Source organism: Henckelia pumila, chromosome 4 (assembly GCF_033568475.1).
Source record: "Henckelia pumila isolate YLH828 chromosome 4, ASM3356847v2, whole genome shotgun sequence".
NCBI lineage: Eukaryota > Viridiplantae > Streptophyta > Magnoliopsida > Lamiales > Gesneriaceae > Henckelia > Henckelia pumila.
In genome coordinates, this window is record NC_133123.1 from 96901738 (window position 1) to 96921942 (window position 20205).

The 20205-nt window shown below is 37.2% G+C and overlaps 1 protein-coding gene across 1 annotated transcript; it reads left to right on the forward strand.

Annotated features, from left to right (window-relative positions):
- The first annotated feature begins 11107 nt into the window (after window positions 1-11107).
- Window positions 11108-16353, forward strand: LOC140861434 (uncharacterized). Its single transcript, XM_073264453.1, has 5 exons — window positions 11108-11237; window positions 11382-13025; window positions 15107-15440; window positions 15520-15625; window positions 15709-16353. The coding sequence occupies exons 1-5, from the start codon at window positions 11108-11110 to the stop codon at window positions 16351-16353; spliced, it is 2859 nt and encodes a 952-aa protein (XP_073120554.1).
- Window positions 16354-20205: the final 3852 nt, after the last annotated feature.

Sequence of the window (20205 nt, forward strand, 5' to 3'; positions counted from 1 at the left end):
TGCTTGTCAGGCTTGAACTTATGACTAATGGGCCCTAAGCTGTTAGCAGCCCACATTATAAATAAGTTATTGCAGTACAGAAATTACACAACAGAGGTCACAAAATAATTTCGAAAACCCTAGTTTTTCTTATAGTGGCCGCCGCCCCCCTCTCTCTTTTTTAAAATTCCAGCCTGTGAATTTTGAATTTGCAGTCTGGTTTAACGGATCAAATTCGTTAATTCTCTTAGTAGAAACTTCTGATAGATTTTCTAGTGCAATCTATCAGAGGGATTAAACTTCTGTTCGTGGACCTGATTGAAGAATTGTTCGTCCATCAGTTCCTGGGATATACAACAAGAGCAGAGTTATCTGTTGGTGTCCATAATCTCGTTTCGAGATTCAAGGTAAAAATTTAATTGTTATTTAATTTTTACACGCATAATTTAATCGTAAAGTTTTGATACCCATTATGGAATCGTTCCATATAAAATTTTTAAACTTTCGCTGCATCGGGTATCAATTCTGATTGATCTGATCACCGTTTTCCAACAGTGGTATCAGAGCCAGGTTGCTCAGGTCAAGCGATTAAATTAATCAATTGTACAAAATTTTTTAAGCCTCAGTTTTTGAAACAAAACAAATTTTTAAAATTAAATTTTTCGACGGGCAAAACACGGGCAGCCATTGGATCGCTGCCCGAGGCAGCGATTGGATCGCTGCCCAGGGCAGCGACGGGCTGCCTGGCCCGAAACCCCTTTTGGGGCGCGGGCTGCCCGGGAAAATATATTTATAATTTTTTAATTAAAATTTTAATATGTTAAAATTCTATTTTTGGTCCGATCGAAAATTGTTTTTGATTGGTCCACGAGGTGTCGGATCGAATTGTTCGAGTCCGAAAATTTTAAAATTGATTTTTGGATAAATTTGAATTTTTGGAAAATTTATAGATTTTATCCGTTAAATCAGATTTTATGAAATTAATTATTTTTGGTACAATTGATGATAAGATATGATCTTATGCAAATATTGAGTAAAATATGATTTTATGTATAAAATTGGATTTTATATGTAAAATATGATTTTATTTGATAAAAAGATAAAATATGATTTTGTATGTAAAATAAAATTTTATATATGGAATATGATTTTATCCTTTTTAAATTTAATTGTCATTGCATGTTATCCAATAAATTAATTTTGAATTAAATATTATTGGATAAGGATGATCGATTGCCATGACCAATTTTGTAGGTGTATGTTAGGAATTTACATTTGTTTTTATTGTTGTTGGATTTATTAATGGGCCTGGTTTATGGCCCAATATGAATTGTCATATGTAATAAAAGTGGGCCTGGTTTATGGCCCGTTCCCACCCCTTAAAATGTATCCCCTACTTGTCATAGTTATTTATTGTAAATACATTAGGCTTAGTGGGAGATGAAGATTGGAAGCGTGGTGGGCCCAGCAGACAATAAAGACTGAAGAAATGTAAATTGGAAGCACAATGTAATAGGATTGCATTGCATAGTTGCATATTACCTAGGATTGGACTTAGACTCGTGATTGGCAACCACGGGTCGATTAGAAATGGAATCGATCATCCTATATAATATATGATATTATCGTTGTATGCATGTTTTATACTAAATTGTATGAATCCCGCAAGCATACAAATTTTAAATGATGAGACAAATTTTCAAAATTAAAATCCCTCATTTTAAATATGATTTAAAATTGATATCAAGATTAAAAGGAAATTTAAATATTGTTTAAATGTTCCTACCTTCCATCAACGATCAATGTATGAGATGCTACCCCCGGATACGGTCCGGCTCATATTATTGGGGGGGCCCGTGTAAGAGTGGGTGCCCAGTGAGCCAACTGTGTGGCTATGGGCTTTGATGACTCTTTGTATAAACAATCTTTTGTTTAATATTATTTACACTTTTATTAATGGCAATGACTTTATATTACTTCATATTGTTATATTGTGATATACTATTGTTGTTTTGATAAAGACCTTGAATATACTATAGTGTATGTAAGATGTGGTAGAACATGGGGATGTCTATCATGAAATACATCTTATAGTCACTGTATATTCTAAAACCGTTCCTAGTCGATTGAGCCGTCCGATAATAAGGATAAGGATCGCTCGAGTTTGAGACTAGCATTTGCGATGCGGAGTACCACGTTTCATTGGTAGGGAACATGGAGATGTTCGAAGCATGCAAATGGATATTCATAGGATGAATAATCGAACTACCCTATCCGGACTTTCCAAGTGGTTATCACTTATCGAGTGGATAAAGTCCGCGGTTTTGGTTGTACACCATTAGTCCTTACGACTTGAAACATCATGGAGACTCTATATGCTAGTGCTGTGCTTTGACTCGTTTACCGACTCTATGGGGGTCATCAGGTGTCGAGATTGGGTACAGTTACGACACATATAGGAGTCAATGCATTGTTGTCAAGGATTCACCACATACTTACGAGTGTGGATATCCTATGCGATCTGAGGAGATATTAGTGTGACAAATCTCTGGCCAGAGTACTTGATGTGATTTAAGAAATGGTTTCTTAGTAGCACATGCGATGTCACTAATTTGATCTTCAAGATGTATTGCATAGTTATCGAATCTTGAGCGACTCTCGATATACCAATGGTTGTTGATTCGATCGGGATATATGGATGAAGGGACCGTACTGTACGCTAACCAAAATCTACTGGTTCTTGTAGGCACTATCAGTGATACCTAGGGAATCATGGGGCGATGTTGCTAGGCGCTTTACCATGATTCGTTGGGCAAGTCGGAAAGTGTTGTTCCGAGTCACAAGGAGTTGTGAGCCCACGGCTAGCTGTATCCCTGAACCATTGAGGGTCACACAGTGTAATGGAGTTTTAATCCCCGTTGAGATAGTTAAATTTAAAGAGTTAAATTTAATGAACTAAGGAGTTGGACTTCTTAAATAAGAGTAAGGGAGTAGGATTTCCTAAAATGACATAGGGATGGACATTTTTGGAAACCACTGAATTCGGATTCAGGAAAATTTATTTTGACTTTAAAATGTGCAGAAATGGTTTCTGTGCACATTGGTGAAATCGGTTCATCAATCGGAGTCACGATGAATTTTATATTAATTTCTGAACGTGCGGGCTTTGCTTGTCGGGCCTTAACTTATGACTAATGGGCCCTAAGCTGTTAGTGGCCTGCATTATAAATAAGTTATTGCAGTACAGAAATTAGACACAACAGGTCATTATTTTGAGAGACAGAATTCGAAACCCTAGCCTCCTCTCTCTCTCACAATTCGGCCGCCCCCTCCTTGCTCTGTCAGAGAATTTCCGGTCTGTGATTTTTAATTGCAGTCAGGAATAACGAATCAGATTCGTTTAATCTCTTCGCAGAAAACTTCTGACAGATTTTCTAGTGCAATCTGTCAGAGGGATTTAAACCCCATTCGTGGACCTGATTGAAGGAGTTCATCAGTTCCTGGGAGATACAAGAAGCGCAGAGAAATCTGTGTGGTGTCCATTAATCTCGCTTCGAGATTGGAGGTAAAATTTAATTAATTGTTATTTGAATTTTACACACACAATAATTTAATCGTTGAATGGTTGATACCCACACCATGGAATCGTTCCATGATAAAATTTTTAAACTTCCGCTGCACCGGGTATCAATCGTGATTGATCTGAACGCCAGTTATCCAACAGCCCGTTCGTCGGAAAGTTGTACATTGGATCAACACATGTTGTAAGTTGAGTGGAACTCCCATGGGATCGGCTCATATTATTTGGGGATCCACATGGCGACCGTCCATCACAACTTAATATTGATGGGTCATCTTGACGTGTCACAATAAACAGCGTCATATTATTGGGCCCTTATTGGACATGAGGTAAAGACGTGGAGGTTGCTTTGGAAGCAATTGGGCTCTACCTTTTGAAAATTATGGTTGGCTGATATTATTCGGGACCATAGTTTGTAAATTGGACTCCATGTTCCCACTAAGGAAAACAGTTTCCCGTTTTCACTAGAGGGTAGTGAAATCGTTAAAATAGTAGGAGTGAAATTCATAAAATAAATTTTGCCTATTTTATGTCTTAGTAAATTAATTAAACAATCACTGATTATTGTCTGTTTCTTTTCAGTATTTCATTAAGATGAATTTGCGCAATCCACTATTCTCTATTCTCGAACAAAATAAACTGACTGGCGCAAACTATACAGAATGGTTTCGTAAGTTGAAGATTGTCTTGACCTCGGAGAAGATTCTCTACGTGTTAGAAAAATCTTCTCCGAAGGAAGCACCAGCTGACATAAGTCTGGAAGAGTTGGCCAAACTTGATACATGGTGGGACCATGATATCAAGGCCAAATGCTATATGCAAGCTTCGATGTCTGATGAACTCCAGAGGCGATTTGAGGATACCATGAATGCTGTTGACATTCACGTACAACTCAAGGAACTTTTTGGGGCTCAATCGAGAGCTGAAAGGTTCGCTACTGTAAAAGAGCTAATGACGTGTCGCATGCGTGAAGGGACTTCGGTCCGTGATCATGGGGTACGCGTGATTTGGCTCATTCAGAAGTTGGTAACGCTTGATTTGGTATTGGAGCATGAACTCAATGTGGACTTATTACTTCTCTCTCTTCCTTCATCGTTTGACGGTTTTGTGGTGAATTTCAATATGAACAAGATAGAGGCCTCCCTTGAAGAGATGGTCAATATGCTTGTAACATATGAAGCCACTTTAAAGAAGGATAAACCAGTTCTCTTGGTGGGCTCCTCTTCTTCTGCTAAGAAGGGGCCAAGTACAAAGGGTAAGAAACGTTCTGCCCCATCCAAGAAAACCGGACCCGAGAATAAGAACAAGACAAAGGCTTCAAACATGGAAAAGTCCAAGGATGTTTGCCATCACTGCAAGAAACCCGATCATTGGAAACGTAACTGCAAGGAATATCTAGAGCAGTTGCGAACTGCGAAGGGTATGTTCTATATTGAAATAAATGTTTCACTTAATACTACTTCTTGGGTATTGGATACCGGATGTGGATCTCACATTTGCAATGATTTGCAGGTGATGACAAGAAGTCGCAAGCTTAGAATGGGTGAGACCCAGCTGAGGCTCGGAAATGGTTCTAGAGTTGAAGCCAAAGCTGTGGGAGATGTTTATTTAATTTTGCAGAACGATTTTAAGTTACTTTTGAGAGATGTTTTATTTGTTCCAGATTTGATTAAAAACATTATTTCTGTTTCTATGCTTGATAGAGATGGTTTTTCTTGCAATTTTGTGAATGAGATTTGCAATATTTACAAGAATGAATGTTTGATTGGAAATGGACAACTTGAGAACGATCTATATAACTTAAAATTAAAAGACGTTCCAATAAATTATGTTGATAAACCGGTAACAACAAACAAAAGGAAAATCGATAGTCAAAATCCGGCAAACCTTTGGCATGCTAGGCTAGGTCATATTTCCTCAAGGAGGATGAACAAGCTAGTGGGAGAGGGCATGTTTGATATGTCTGATATTATCTCTCTATCTACTTGTGAATCCTGCCTGAAAGGAAAAATGACTAAATCTCCATTCAAGGGAAAACCTGAGCGTAGTCAAAATCTGTTGGATTTGATCCATACAGATGTTTGTGGTCCATTTAGAATTGGTACTCAATTTGGCCACACCTACTTCATTACCTTTACTGATGATTATTCTAGGTATGGGTATTTATATTTAATAAAATATAAGTCTGAAGCATTTGAAAAGTTCAAAGAATTCAAGGCTGAAGTAGAAAACAAGCTAGATAAAAGTATTAAAGCACTTCGATCGGATCGAGGTGGAGAATACTTAAGTACCGAGTTTTTGGACTATCTGAAAGAGAATGGGATTCTCTCTCAGTGGACTCCTCCTATGACACCTCAGCTGAATGGTGTATCGGAGCATCGTAATGGAACATTGTTGGACATGGTTCGATCCATGATGAGCTTCATTGAGCTTCCACCTTCGTTTTGGGGCTACGCTCTTGAAACGACGGTATTGTTGTTGAACAACGTCCACACCAAAGCAGTGGATAAAACACCATACGAGTTATGGAATGGCAAAGCTCCTAAGTATTCGTACTTGAGGATTTGGGGATGTCCTGCTTACGTGAAGCAGACAGTGGGAGATAAGTTGGATAGTCGATCCACCTTATGTTATTTTGTACGGTATCCGAAGAATTCAATCGGATATTATTTCTATCATCCTACTGAAACAAAAGTGTTTGTTTCAAGGAATGCCACCTTCTTGGAGAAGGAGTTCTTATTGGATAAGAAAGGCGAGATGATGGAACTCGAAGAAATTCGAGAAGAACCCAAGATACAAAATAATGATCCTACACCTCAGGAACCATTGATGGACACGCCTGTACCTAGAAGATCCGAGAGGACTTCTAGACCTCCTATTCAATATGGTTTTCTTCTTGAAGGGGATCAAGATGAACCCGACGTTGGATGTGATCCAAGAAACTTCAAGGAAGAAATTTCTGATGCGGATTCAAATTTATGGCTTGAAGCTATGCAGTCGGAAATAGATTCGATGCATACCAACCAAGTTTGGTCTTTAGTAGATCCTCCCGATGGAATTGTTCCAATAGGGTGTAAATGGATCTACAAGAGAAAGCTTGGGCCTGATGGTAAGGTATTGACCTGCAAGGCACGATTGGTGACGAAAGGTTATACTCAAAGACAAGGAGTTGACTATGATGAAACCTTTTCACCAGTTGCAATGTTCAAGTCCATAAGAATCCTTATTGCCATAGCAGCATGGTATGACTATGAGATATGACAAATGGATGTGAAGACTGCATTTCTTAATGGAAACATTAAGGAAGAAATCTATATGACGCAGCCTGAGGGATACACATCCATGGGAAGTGAGCATAAGGTATGCAAGCTTCAGAGATCGATCTATGGTCTCAAACAAGCATCAAGAAGTTGGAACCAGAAATTTGATGAAACAATAAAGGATTTTGGTTTTATCAAGAACCCGGAGGAACCGTGCGTGTACAAGAAAGTAGTTAAGGATGCTTTGACATTCTTAGTACTTTATGTTGATGACATCCTACTCATTGGGAATGACGTAGGGATGTTGCAGTCAACAAAGATATGGTTATCAGGTAGATTCTCGATGAAGGATTTATGTGAGGCATCCTATATTCTAGGGATACAGATCTATAGAGATAGATCTAAGAGAATGATAGGACTCACTCAAGCAACATACATCGAAACCATATTGAAAAGGTTTTCAATGGATGGGTCCAAGAGAGGACATCTACCTATGTGTCATGGAGTTTCTCTATCCAAGTCCATGTGTCCCAAGACTGATGAAGAGATAGAGAAAATGACACATGTACCATATGCGTCAGCCATAGGTAGTATCATGTATGGGATGATATCTACCAGACCGGATGTAGCATTTGCTCTGAGTGTCACGAGCAGATATCAAGCCAATCCCGCTCAAATGCATTGGAAAGCCGTGAAGGACATTCTTAAGTACTTACGAAGGACTAAGAATATGTTCATGGTATATGGAGGAAGAGAATTGAAATTGGAAGGCTATACCGACTCTAGCTTCCAAAGTGACGTGGATGACTCGAAGTCAACCTCTGGATTTGTGTTCATGCTCAATGGCGGTGCTGTCTCTTGGAAGAGTTCCAAACAGGACACCACAGCGGATTCCACCACTGAGGCAGAATACATTGCGGCATCAGCTGCTGCTAAAGAGGCCGTTTGGATGAGGAATTTCATCCAAGAGTTGGGCGTTATTCCTGAAGTTGTTGGTCCAGTACCGGTGTACTGTGACAACACGGGTGCCATTGCTCAGGCAAAGGAACCAAGGTCTCATCAAAGATCCAAACACGTACTGAGGAAATACCACATCATCCGAAAGATCGTGGAAAGAGGAGACATCACTGTCGAGAGAGTGGCCTCTGCAGACAATATCGCTGATCCACTTACTAAGCCCTTGCCAGGACCATTATTTGACAAACATCGCGAAGCAATGGGACTGCGTAGTATGACTAGTTGGCTTTAGGGCAAGTGGGAGATTGAAAGAGTGGGTGCCCGATGAGCCAACTTGTGGCTAAGGGCTTTGATGACTCTATGTACAAACAATCTTTTGTTTAATATAATTTACACTTTTATAATGGCGTTTACTTTATCTTTTATCATATTATTATGTTGTGACATACTATAAGATGTTTGGATGAAGACCTTGAATATACTATAGTGTATGTAAGATGTGGTGGCACATGGGGATGGCTATCATGAAACACATCTTATAGTCACTGTATATTCTAAACACACTACAAGAAAAATGCTCATCAACAACACTCAATAGACAACGTTTTTATGTAAAAACCGTTGTCTTGCACTTTATAACAACAGTTTTAATTAAAACCGTTGTGTTTTACTCTTGTGTTAATAAAAAAGACAACATTTTACTTAAAACCGTTGTCGTTTAAGGGTATAAGACAACGGTTTTAAACGATTGTTGTCTATGAGCGTGTATTTTGGACCTACGACAACGGTTTTACAGGACTGTTGTCTATGAGCATTTTTTATTGACAAAGGACAACGGTTTTATAACACTGTTGTCTTTAAGCTTCTTTTTAATTTATTATGTCATTTTTAATTAATTTTTTTTTAAAAAAAAATAAAACCTAAAATCGCTTTTGCAAGTCACGCCTTTAATTTTCTCACTCCCACACTTAACCTTTTCAATCACCCTCGTTCGGCCTCACTCACGCTCAGCACTCTCAACGCCCGATGGAAAAATCTGGCCGCAAGTCCAATCTCTTCCTTCTCCGGTGATTTTTCTCTATCGCTTGCGTGGATTCATCTCGTTTCTGGCCATCTGCTCCAACGTATGTTAAGCACTCTGCCATGACAAGAAGCCCTAAATCCAAAATTGTAAGTTTTCAGAAGTCACCCAAATCGGTTCGTGAAATTTCAAGATCGTGAGCTTTTCGTGAATGTTGATGACTATAATCATTTTTACATAAACCTCTATATCATTGTTGGTTTGCTCGCAGGTTTGAAGCAAAATCCCCTGGACCCATGTAAAACAGCGAGCAATAGGCGTTTGATGAAAAGTGTGAGAGGATACATATTGAAGGCTTGAATTGATGGAGACACGCTAAACCCGAGGAAACTTTTGCATTGGAAGCTATCAAGTGGGGAACCGATTATTTCATAAGGCACACCCTCATCCTCGTGTCTGTGGGCTCAGGTATATTTATAGCTACATATTATTAGATGAATAAATTATGCTATATTTAAAGCAATGCGATATCTTTTTAGATCTGCTTTTTGCGTGGATTCTCTGATTTGGGAGTTGGAAACTTCGTAGTCACAGGTTCGTTCTTCTCTGATTTTTTCTGTTTGTTTTTCTTCCACATGTTGTAAATGAGTACAGACCAAAGCTCCCAGTTACAAATACCTGTCTAAGAAAGTGGTTGAATGTCTGGTTGTGGATTGTGAATGCTTTTAAATGTCTGTGTTGTGTAGTCTATTTTAAATGTCTAAGAAAGTGGTTGAATGTTTGGTTGGTGATGATGATCCTCTGTTTTGATTCTATGTTATTTGGGTTGTTTTTGTTTTCTTTTTTAATTGTGCTTATATTATATGATAATATATATAATTCTGTTTATACATGTATAAGTAATTTTAATATGAATAATTGTTATGAACTTGATTTATTTTGTTAGTATGATCATTTCTCTGGTTTTGAAAGTGTATTGCTACATTTGTACATATCAATAAAGTCTTCTTATTTTCTCATCTATGGATTCAAATTAATTGCTTGGTGAAATTTCATGATTGAGAATGAAAATCATACTCAACCTTCTTAATTCTTTAATAATTGGTTTATGATAATCGTACTTGATTTTATTAATTTTAAAAAAAGTGACTGTTTTTCCACACAGATGATAGAGATACATACTTCTCCTCTTTTGTTTCATTTTTCTTTGATTTGACTCTAGCTACCGTTTCCAATACTGCCTGATTAGGAAAACAAAATAAGCCAGATAAATATTGAAAAAAAGTGGATAAGAAAAAAGAATAAGTTACAGATCATGCATGTAAATGTTTATGATGCAGAAAACTAAAACTGCCAAGTGCCAACTAACATACAATATATGGCCTATCCTAAGCATTAACTGTTCAGTTTCACTATGTCTTCATCAATAACCAGCTACCTAGAAGTAATCTACCAGATTTTTGTAAGTTCTAGAAGCAAAGTGAAATTTGACATCAAATTGATAGAGATCAGCCACACATGAATCAACTGTTTATCAAATTTGAGCTTGTCGATCGACAACATATCCCTATAGGCAATAACCTCTTTTTTCCTTTTCCCTAATGCAAATAGAGAAAGATCAGTAAATTATTTTCTACTTTGTAAAACATCACGATTTTGATTCTCTTCAGTATTTTCCTTTCTCGAATAAACCAAGGACGATTGTTTTGCAATCAGAGTTCATATCCCAGTACACCACTTATGCCTACAAGTTATAGGAATGGTGGCACATAAATCATAATTGCAAGCCTATTGTCCTACTTTTAACAATAATATTTGAAAAGGCAAGTGCCACAAACCTGTTGCTCTGTCACGCTGTTGTTGAAGCCACCAGCATCATTTACTGTCAATCAATGCAACTATAATTTTAGGGAAAATCCACCAAGCCCAACAACACATTCAATTACTTGTATACACCAAACGGATGTTAGGACACTTATATCTATCACAAAAAGCAAGATAAATGTCAAGTTCAACTATCATACACGTTCTAGTATCAGCAAACTACTCAAAATATCTCGTCCATTATACACACACATACATAATGTCAATTATCCCGAGTAGAAAATATGAGACATGTTATATTTCATGTTATATTTTTTAAAAATATGGATTATATTTTCTTATGAGTACTGTTTTTTCTGTCACAAAATTTTATGATTATTTGGTTACTATTTGCAATTGGTGTTATGTTAAGATCTTGCTGTATGACCTACAAACTATTTTGAAGGTAGGTTCTAGATCATTTTTGGGTGATTAGCTACATCAACAATGGACAAAGAATGGATGCGTAAGGATACGCTATCACTTGAATATGAAATCGGAATAGAGTCTTTCTTGCAATTTGCAATGAGCAATGCTAATGATCCTAATGCAATTCCTTGCCCATGTGCAAGATGTGGTAATTTTAAGAAAAAAAATGTTCAAACTATAAGGGCGCATTTGATCTATAATGGTATAGATTTGACATATCATACATGGATATGGCATGGGGAAAGATCTATGACAGTGAACTCAATGAACGGTACTGATTGATTTGGGCAAGATGAACATGCATCTTTTGCTGAAGAACCTATAGATATGGTACATGCTGTATATGATTCGTATGCTGAGAATCCAAGTCAATTCAATAAGCTACTTGAAGATGCCGAGAAAAGTTTATATCCTGGATGTACTAAATTCACAAAGTTATCTGCCATTGTGAAATTATTTAACTTGAAGGCAAAATATGGTTGGAGTGATAATAGTTTCACCGATCTACTTAGTTTGTTTCGAGAAATTCTTCCAGATGACAATGAATTGCCTTCATCATTGTATGATGCCAAGAAAAGCTTACGTGCACTAGGGATGGAATACGTGAAAATACATGCTTGTCCTAATGATTGTATCTTATACCGGAAGGAGTACGAAGATCTTGCCAATTGCCCTACTTGTGGGACATCGAGGTGGAAGTTGAGCAACAAATCTAAGGTAAAAGAAGGATTTCCTGCAAAGGTCTTGTGGTATTTCCCACCTATCCCAAGATTTCAAAAAATGTTTCGGGATAAGACGGTATCCAAAGAGTTAACTTGGCATTCTGACAAAAGAATTCGTGATGGATACTTACGTCATCCAGCTGATGCACCATCTTGGAAATTAGTTGATCGCATGTGGCCAGATTTTGCTTCCGAGACAAGAAATTTGAGATTGGCTATATCAGCAGACGGGATCAATCCCCATAGTTTGATGAGTTCTTCGTATAGTTGTTGGCCAATTTTAATGATCACATACAATCTTCCACCATGGTTGTGTATGAAGAGAAAATTTGTGATGCTCACTTTGTTGATTTCTGGTCCTAGACAACCGGGAAATGATATTGATGTTTACTTAGCACCTTTGGTTGACGACTTAAAATGCTTATGGGATAAAGGTGTTGAAGCATGCGATGCATATCGACAAGAAAGTTTCTCCCTTAGAGCTGTGCTACTGTGGACAATCAATGATTTTCCAGCATATGGGAACATCTCAGGTTGTGTTGTGAAGGGATATTATGCATGTCCTATTTGTGCAGAAAAAACTTATTCGACAAGGTTAAAGAATTGCAGAAAAATGTCATACATGGGTCATCGAAGGTTTTTACCTTCAAATCATCCGTATCGAAGACAAAAGAAGGCATTTAACGGGAACCAAGAGTTTAACACTGCACCACGTCCATTGAGCGGCCATGAAGTTTTGGAAAGAGTTGAAAGAATTAATTATCGTATGGGAAAATTCAGCGGAAAGCTTCAGTCGAAGATGGGTGATGGAGAGCAATGCTGGAAAAAGAAATCAATTTTTTTTGAACTTGAGTATTGGAAACATTTACACGTTCGACATGTTCTTGATGTGATGCATATTGAAAAAAATGTATGCGAAAGTGTCATTGGTACGTTACTTGACATTTCAGGAAAAACAAAGGATGGAGTAGCAGCAAGACTTGACCTTATGGAGATGAATGTGAGGTCTGAATTGGCACCAAGGATTGGGGATAAGAAAACGTTTTTGCCACCAGCCTGCTACACTCTAAGTAAAGATGAAAAGAGAAGTATTTGCAATTCATTATCAGGAATGAAGGTCCCCGAAGGTTACTCTTCTAATGTTAAAAACCTTGTGTCGATCAAAGATTTGAAACTTGTTGGCCTTAAGTCACATGACTTGTTGGATAACTGGCGTTCAGATCAATCACGATTGATACCCGGTGCAGCGGAAGTTTAAAAATTTTATCATGGAACGATTCCATGGTGTGGGTATCAACCATTCAACGATTAAATTATTGTGTGTGTAAAATTCAAATAACAATTAATTAAATTTTACCTCCAATCTCGAAGCGAGATTAATGGACACCACACAGATTTCTCTGCGCTTCTTGTATCTCCCAGGAACTGATGAACTCCTTCAATCAGGTCCACGAATGGGGTTTAAATCCCTCTGACAGATTGCACTAGAAAATCTGTCAGAAGTTTTCTGCGAAGAGATTAAACGAATCTGATTCGTTATTCCTGACTGCAATTAAAAATCACAGACCGGAAATTCTCTGACAGAGCAAGGAGGGGGCGGCCGAATTGTGAGAGAGAGAGGAGGCTAGGGTTTCGAATTCTGTCTCTCAAAATAATGACCTGTTGTGTCTAATTTTTGTACTGCAATAACTTATTTATAATGCAGGCCACTAACAGCTTAGGGCCCATTAGTCATAAGTTAAGGCCCGACAAGCAAATCCCGCACGTTCAGAAATTAATATAAAATTCATCGTGACTCCGATTGATGAACCGATTTCACCAATGTGCACAGAAACCATTTCTGCACATTTTAAAGTCAAAATAAATTTTCCTGAATCCGAATTCAGTGGTTTCCAAAAATGTCCATCCCTATGTCATTTTAGGAAATCCTACTCCCTTACTCTTATTTAAGAAGTCCAACTCCTTAGTTCATTAAATTTAACTCTTTAAATTTAACTATCTCAACGGGGATTAAAACTCCATTACACTGTGTGACCCTCAATGGTTCAGGGATACAGCTAGCCGTGGGCTCACAACTCCTTGTGACTCGGAACAACACTTTCCGACTTGCCCAACGAATCATGGTAAAGCGCCTAGCAACATCGCCCCATGATTCCCTAGGTATCACTGATAGTGCCTACAAGAACCAGTAGATTTTGGTTAGCGTACAGTACGGTCCCTTCATCCATATATCCCGATCGAATCAACAACCATTGGTATATCGAGAGTCGCTCAAGATTCGATAACTATGCAATACATCTTGAAGATCAAATTAGTGACATCACATGTGCTACTAAGAAACCATTTCTTAAATCACATCAAGTACTCTGGCCAGAGATTTGTCACACTAATATCTCCTCAGATCGCATAGGATATCCACACTCGCAAGTATGTGGTGAATCCTTGACAACAATGCATTGACTCCTATATGTGTCGTAACTGTACCCAATCTCGACACCTGATGACCCCCATAGAGTCGGTAAACGAGTCAAAGCACAGCACTAGCATATAGAGTCTCCATGATGTTTCAAGTCGTAAGGACTAATGGTGTACAACCAAAACCGCGGACTTTATCCACTCGATAAGTGATAACCACTTGGAAAGTCCGGATAGGGTAGTTCGATTATTCATCCTATGAATATCCATTTGCATGCTTCGAACATCTCCATGTTCCCTACCAATGAAACGTGGTACTCCGCATCGCAAATGCTAGTCTCAAACTCGAGCGATCCTTATCCTTATTATCGGACGGCTCAATCGACTAGGAACGGTTTTAGAATATACAGTGACTATAAGATGTATTTCATGATAGACATCCCCATGTTCTACCACATCTTACATACACTATAGTATATTCAAGGTCTTTATCAAAACAACAATAGTATATCACAATATAACAATATGAAGTAATATAAAGTCATTGCCATTAATAAAAGTGTAAATAATATTAAACAAAAGATTGTTTATACAAAGAGTCATCAAAGCCCATAGCCACACAGTTGGCTCACTGGGCACCCACTCTTACATGACTATCACACTCTAATGCAACAATTGCTTCTTGTGGCCATTCGCGGTGTCCTTCCAAAACATGTCAGAGATACAATCACTCGGTTGTGTTTCTACTTCAATGAATTATATAGTAAAGTGATGGATGTCTCGAAGTTGGATGAATTGCAAAGAGAAATTGTGATGATATTGTGTTTGCTTGAAAAGTATTTCCCCCCTTCATTTTTCGATATAATGATTCATTTAACAGTTCATCTCGTTCGAGAGGTGAAATTGTGTGGACCGGTTTGGAGCAGACACATGTACCCATTTGAAAGATACATGAAGATTTTGAAAGGTTATGTGCGCAATCGCAATCGGCCTGAAGGGTGTATAGCTGAATGTTATATTGCTGAAGAGGCAGTTGAATTTTTCTCAGACTATCTTTCTAATGTCCACACAATTGGGATACCATCAAGGGACCGTGAAGTACAACGCACCAAGCCTTTGTCAAAAGCAATTGTGCACTCCGCTAGTCATAATGAGTTGCAGCAAGCACATCTTTACGTATTGACAAATGATATTGAGATTGATCCTTATATTGAGTAAGATCCTCAACTTATCAATACTTCCTTGTGCATTCAACACATTCTATTGATTTTTGAATTCTAATAATTCCATTAGGGAACACATGGTGGAGTTGAGGACAAGATTCCCTCATAAAGCAAAGTCCAAAAAGTGGTTACAAGATGAGCATAACCGAACGTTTATTACATGGTTGTATGATTTTGTAAGTTCCAAAAGAACCAAGTATAAGCATATATAAAACCCTTGCTTTCTTATGCAAAATATTAAGACTATTGTTAAATATAGGTTGAACGTGCAATTGACCATTCCACGCATCAAATATCAGAAAGATTAAAGTGGATATCGCGTGGACCTAGAAAAAAAGTGTTAAAGTATTCTGGTTATTTGATTGATGGGGTTACTTATGCTACAAAAGAACGTGATGATGTAAGAGTTACTCAGAATTCCAGAGTAAGCTTAGTCGCAAAGACCATGCAAGTTTCCAGTGCAAAGGACAAAAATCCAATTATGGCAGACATGGTTTTCTATGGAATTATTGAAGAAATATGGTCACTTGATTACCACAACTTTCAAATTCCAATGTTCAAGTGTCATTGGGTGGAGAATAACAATGGTATTAAAGTAGATGATCTTGGTTTCACATTAGTGAATCTGAACAGAATTGGATTTAAATTAGAAAGTTTTATCTTGGGAAGTCAAGCAAAGAAAGTATTTTTCGTTGAAGATCCTGAAGATCCATTATGGAGTATTGTACTTGCAGCCCCTACAAGAGAATCATTCGAGAACGCAAATGGGGACGAGCTGGAAGACATTGTAATCCACTATGAATCTTCTACCAGAGGCTTACCATCAATGGAAGTCGACGATGAAGATGACAATGATCCCCAATGCCTTCGTGAAGATTGTGATGGAACATGGATCGACAATTAATAAATAAAGATACTATTTTGCTGTAGATGATATATTTGTAGACAATATTGAAATGCATCTTCATTCTAAATATTATTTTGAAGACTATTTCTAATTTTATGCATCTTTGTGTATGCTGATTTTAATTCAAAAATGACTTTATTATGGTGTTTCTTACAATATTGATATTATTTTTTACTTTTTAAATGACTAGATTACATCTAGACTCAATGACATCCTTTGGGAAGCTCAAAATCAGGTCCAATGAGGAGACAATTGAAGCGTGGAGCAAGAGAATTGGGCAGCCTCCAGTAGTGATTGGGAAGGGCAAGGAAAAAGTTGCATCTACGTTGACTAACAAGAGCGTCGAGGGCAAGGAAATGCAAGAATCAGCAGACACCGAAACAACAAGAACATCTAGAGGTCGTACACATCTAGATAAACTTGCTAGGCAAAGGGTTCAGGGCATTCGGAAACAGGTAAGATTCAATAAACTTGGACAACCGGTGGGAGATGCTGCTATTGAGATGCAAAGTTACATAGGCGTACTTGCTCGAGAAATGGTGAAGGTAAATTTCAAGACGTGGAAGCAAGTTCCAAATGCAGTTAAAGAATCGATATGGGAGTCTGTTAATGTAAGTAAATGACTTTCTTTGTTCACAATCTAGCACTCATATTTTTACAATATATTTAATGTTATAGGATTCTTTTTAATGTATTTCCAAATCTGATTTTTTCAGTTGTCATATGATGTTCCTGCAAGTTGGAAGAAGGGATGTTTGAATTCAACAAATAATAAGCGGCGCCAATTTAAATCTCATCTCACTCAGACATATATTATGGACAAGCTTGACAAACCAGAAGAGTTGAGTGAACCACCTAGTGGCTATGGTCTTGCAAGAGATGATTGGACTTCTTTTGTCATCACTCGCATGTCTGATGACTTCAATGTAAGTTTAATTTTCAGTTCAGTGCAAATTAAAACACATTAAGGTTCTTGACATGTGGAATGTTTCATTTGACTAGCAACTAAGCGACATCCAGAAGGAGAGAAGAAAGATGAACAAATATCCCCATCGCCTTGCTCGCAAAGGATATGCACGATATGCCGAAGAAATAGTATGTATTATTCCTTTGGCACCTTTTAATTTTTTATAGCACTTGCACAATTAAAAAATTTAGTTACAAATTTATTTCTCATATGTGTAAATGGTTCGAATTTGACATATATCATTTGATTTTTCTTATTTGTAGGTAAATGATTTATGTGACGATGATGAGATCAATCGAGCACTTATTTGGAAAAAAGGAAGAGTCAATAAAGAAGGGGAGTTTGAAGGCTACGAGTTGAAAAAAATAGTAGAGAAGATTGTGAGAAACTATACAAGTACAATAATTGTATAATTTCAATAAAACCTTTTGAAATTAATTATTTCTTTCAATTGGATGACAGGATGAGTATATACATCAGAAGATTGAGGGTACATTGGAAATAAAAGGTGCGAAAGAAGATATCCTCACCAAAGCGCTTAATACAGGAGAACATGGTGGACGTGTCAGGGCTGTTGGAGGTCATATCACTCCAACATTATATTTTAATGTTGGTAGATGTTTGAAGACTGACATTGTTGACCGAGAGGTGATGATTGAGCAAGGGAAAGAGTTGGTGGAGGCTAAAAAGTTAATTGCAAAACAAGATACACGCCTTGAAGAACAAGATACACGCATTAAAAAACTTGAAGCAATCATCTACAAAAATGGTGCTTGGGAGAATGACGTTGATGACAAAGGAAGTTGCTCAGTACACTTGCAACAACTGAATGATAATGAAGTGAAAATCAACAAGACTTTCCCAAGTTTTGAGGTGTTCAAAGATGTTGAAATGCGAGTTGTGGACAAAGAAATTGCTTTAAAGGTATATTAGTCGTCGTATATATTAATTAATGTTATTTAGGTAAAGAGTTGTTACAATTCAATGACACAACTATTTTTCTTTTAGGGTGAATCAGTTATTTTGACCTTGGATTCTAGCACAAAAATTGTTGCATACGGAACAGTTGTTGAGGTTAATGGAGCTGGTAAGTTGCTCCATGGTCTTCCAATACCCAAAAATTGCATGCGTGTATCCATCGATGAAGCAATGCAAAAATCAGCACGTTTGCCATTTCCAATTCCCAATGAATGTGAAATTCTTGGTGATGCTGTTGGAACACATGTTGCTTGGCCAGAACATTTGGTAACTCTACGACACGAGGTAAATGAAATTTATTTTATTTCTAAGTACATATGCATTTAATTTTTGGTATTGCACCTATGTTTACATTTTCAATTATTAGAAGCATCAAAGGAAGATAACTGGCCATGCAAAAAAAAATCAGAATTTGTCGTCAAATGTGCCAAGATCGGTGCGATCGTTGTATTGTTATTGTAAGCAAGCTTTTGATAACGGAAAGAAATTGTCAATTCATTTGGATGAGGAGGTATTTGGAGATAACTATGAACTAAACTTGCACCTTGAGGACATCAGTCCTTTGTATCTGTTGGAGCCAATTTCAGCAAATTGTATGGTTGCTTACATATGGTAAGTTTTCAAATTGCCTTACACTTTGTTTGTTGTTTTATTAAATATAATAATCACTTGCTTTATTAGTAAGGTATGTATTATTTAATGTAATTCTGATTGTATTCTCTTCAAAATTGTAGGCATCTTTATAAGAAGTTGGTCAAGGAAAACAATATTGGTAAATTCAAATTTGTAAATCCACACAACATCCCGAATTTTCAAAGAACCACAAATGACAAAATAGGTAAAACTGAACGGTTGAACCAGAGGGCAAGCTTTTTATCAGACCAACTGATCGGTGCATTAGTTAATCAATTGGTTTTGGTGCCAAGTAGTAGCGGGTAACTAACATCCATAATATCATTTTCAATTGATTTTCTTAGACATTTGTATGTTTCGATTTCATGTGTGTGTGTAATTATGATCTTGTGTTTGTGTAGATTCCATTGGAATCTCACTGTCATTGAACCTCACAAAGAAATGGTTTACTTGTTGGATTCTGCAAGTCAGCGAATTCGCGATGACGAATGGAAATATGTCGTGGAAATGTGAGTTCATAATTAATTTTAAGTATTAATTTATTTTATTATGAAAACTCATAAATCATATATTTTAAATGTATACATGAAGGGCATTAAAATTGTTCAATTCAAACAAAGGAAAGAAAGGAAGAAAGCATGTCCAATGGGAAGTAATCAGCGTATGTGTACTTCTATTTCAATCTAAAATATTGGGTATACTAGCCATTAAAATTTTGACATTTTTACAGGCTCCTAGAAAACAAGATATGAAGCAATGCGGTTATTATGTGATGAGATATATGAGGCAAATTACTGAAAAAGTTGCAACTATCGAGGGAGATGCACTACGATCGATTGTAATATCATCTTCGTCAATATCTCATATATTTGGAAGTTATCTACTTATCAATTTTTAAATTATTTTAGTTTTGTTTCAAGCTCATATACATTTTTGTTTGTGTTCACAGTTCACAAAAGCAGAGTACTCTCAAGAAGAAATTGATGAAGTGCGATCTGAGGTAGCCGAATGCATACAAGATGATATCTATGAATAGGTATGTACATGAGTTCGTCATATTGAGTTTGAATAGGGCTGTTTTGAGCTGCATTTTGGGAATGTGTTTGGAGTCTACTTTGAGTTGTATTGGTGGTTATTTTGTGGCTATTTTGGAGGCTGTTTTGGGGGTGCTTTTAGAGCTTGTTTGGAGCGGCTTTGAGAGGTGATGGGGCTGTTTTGGATTGATTTTGGAGGGTGTTTGGAGTCTATTTTGGGGCTGTTTGGAGGTTGTT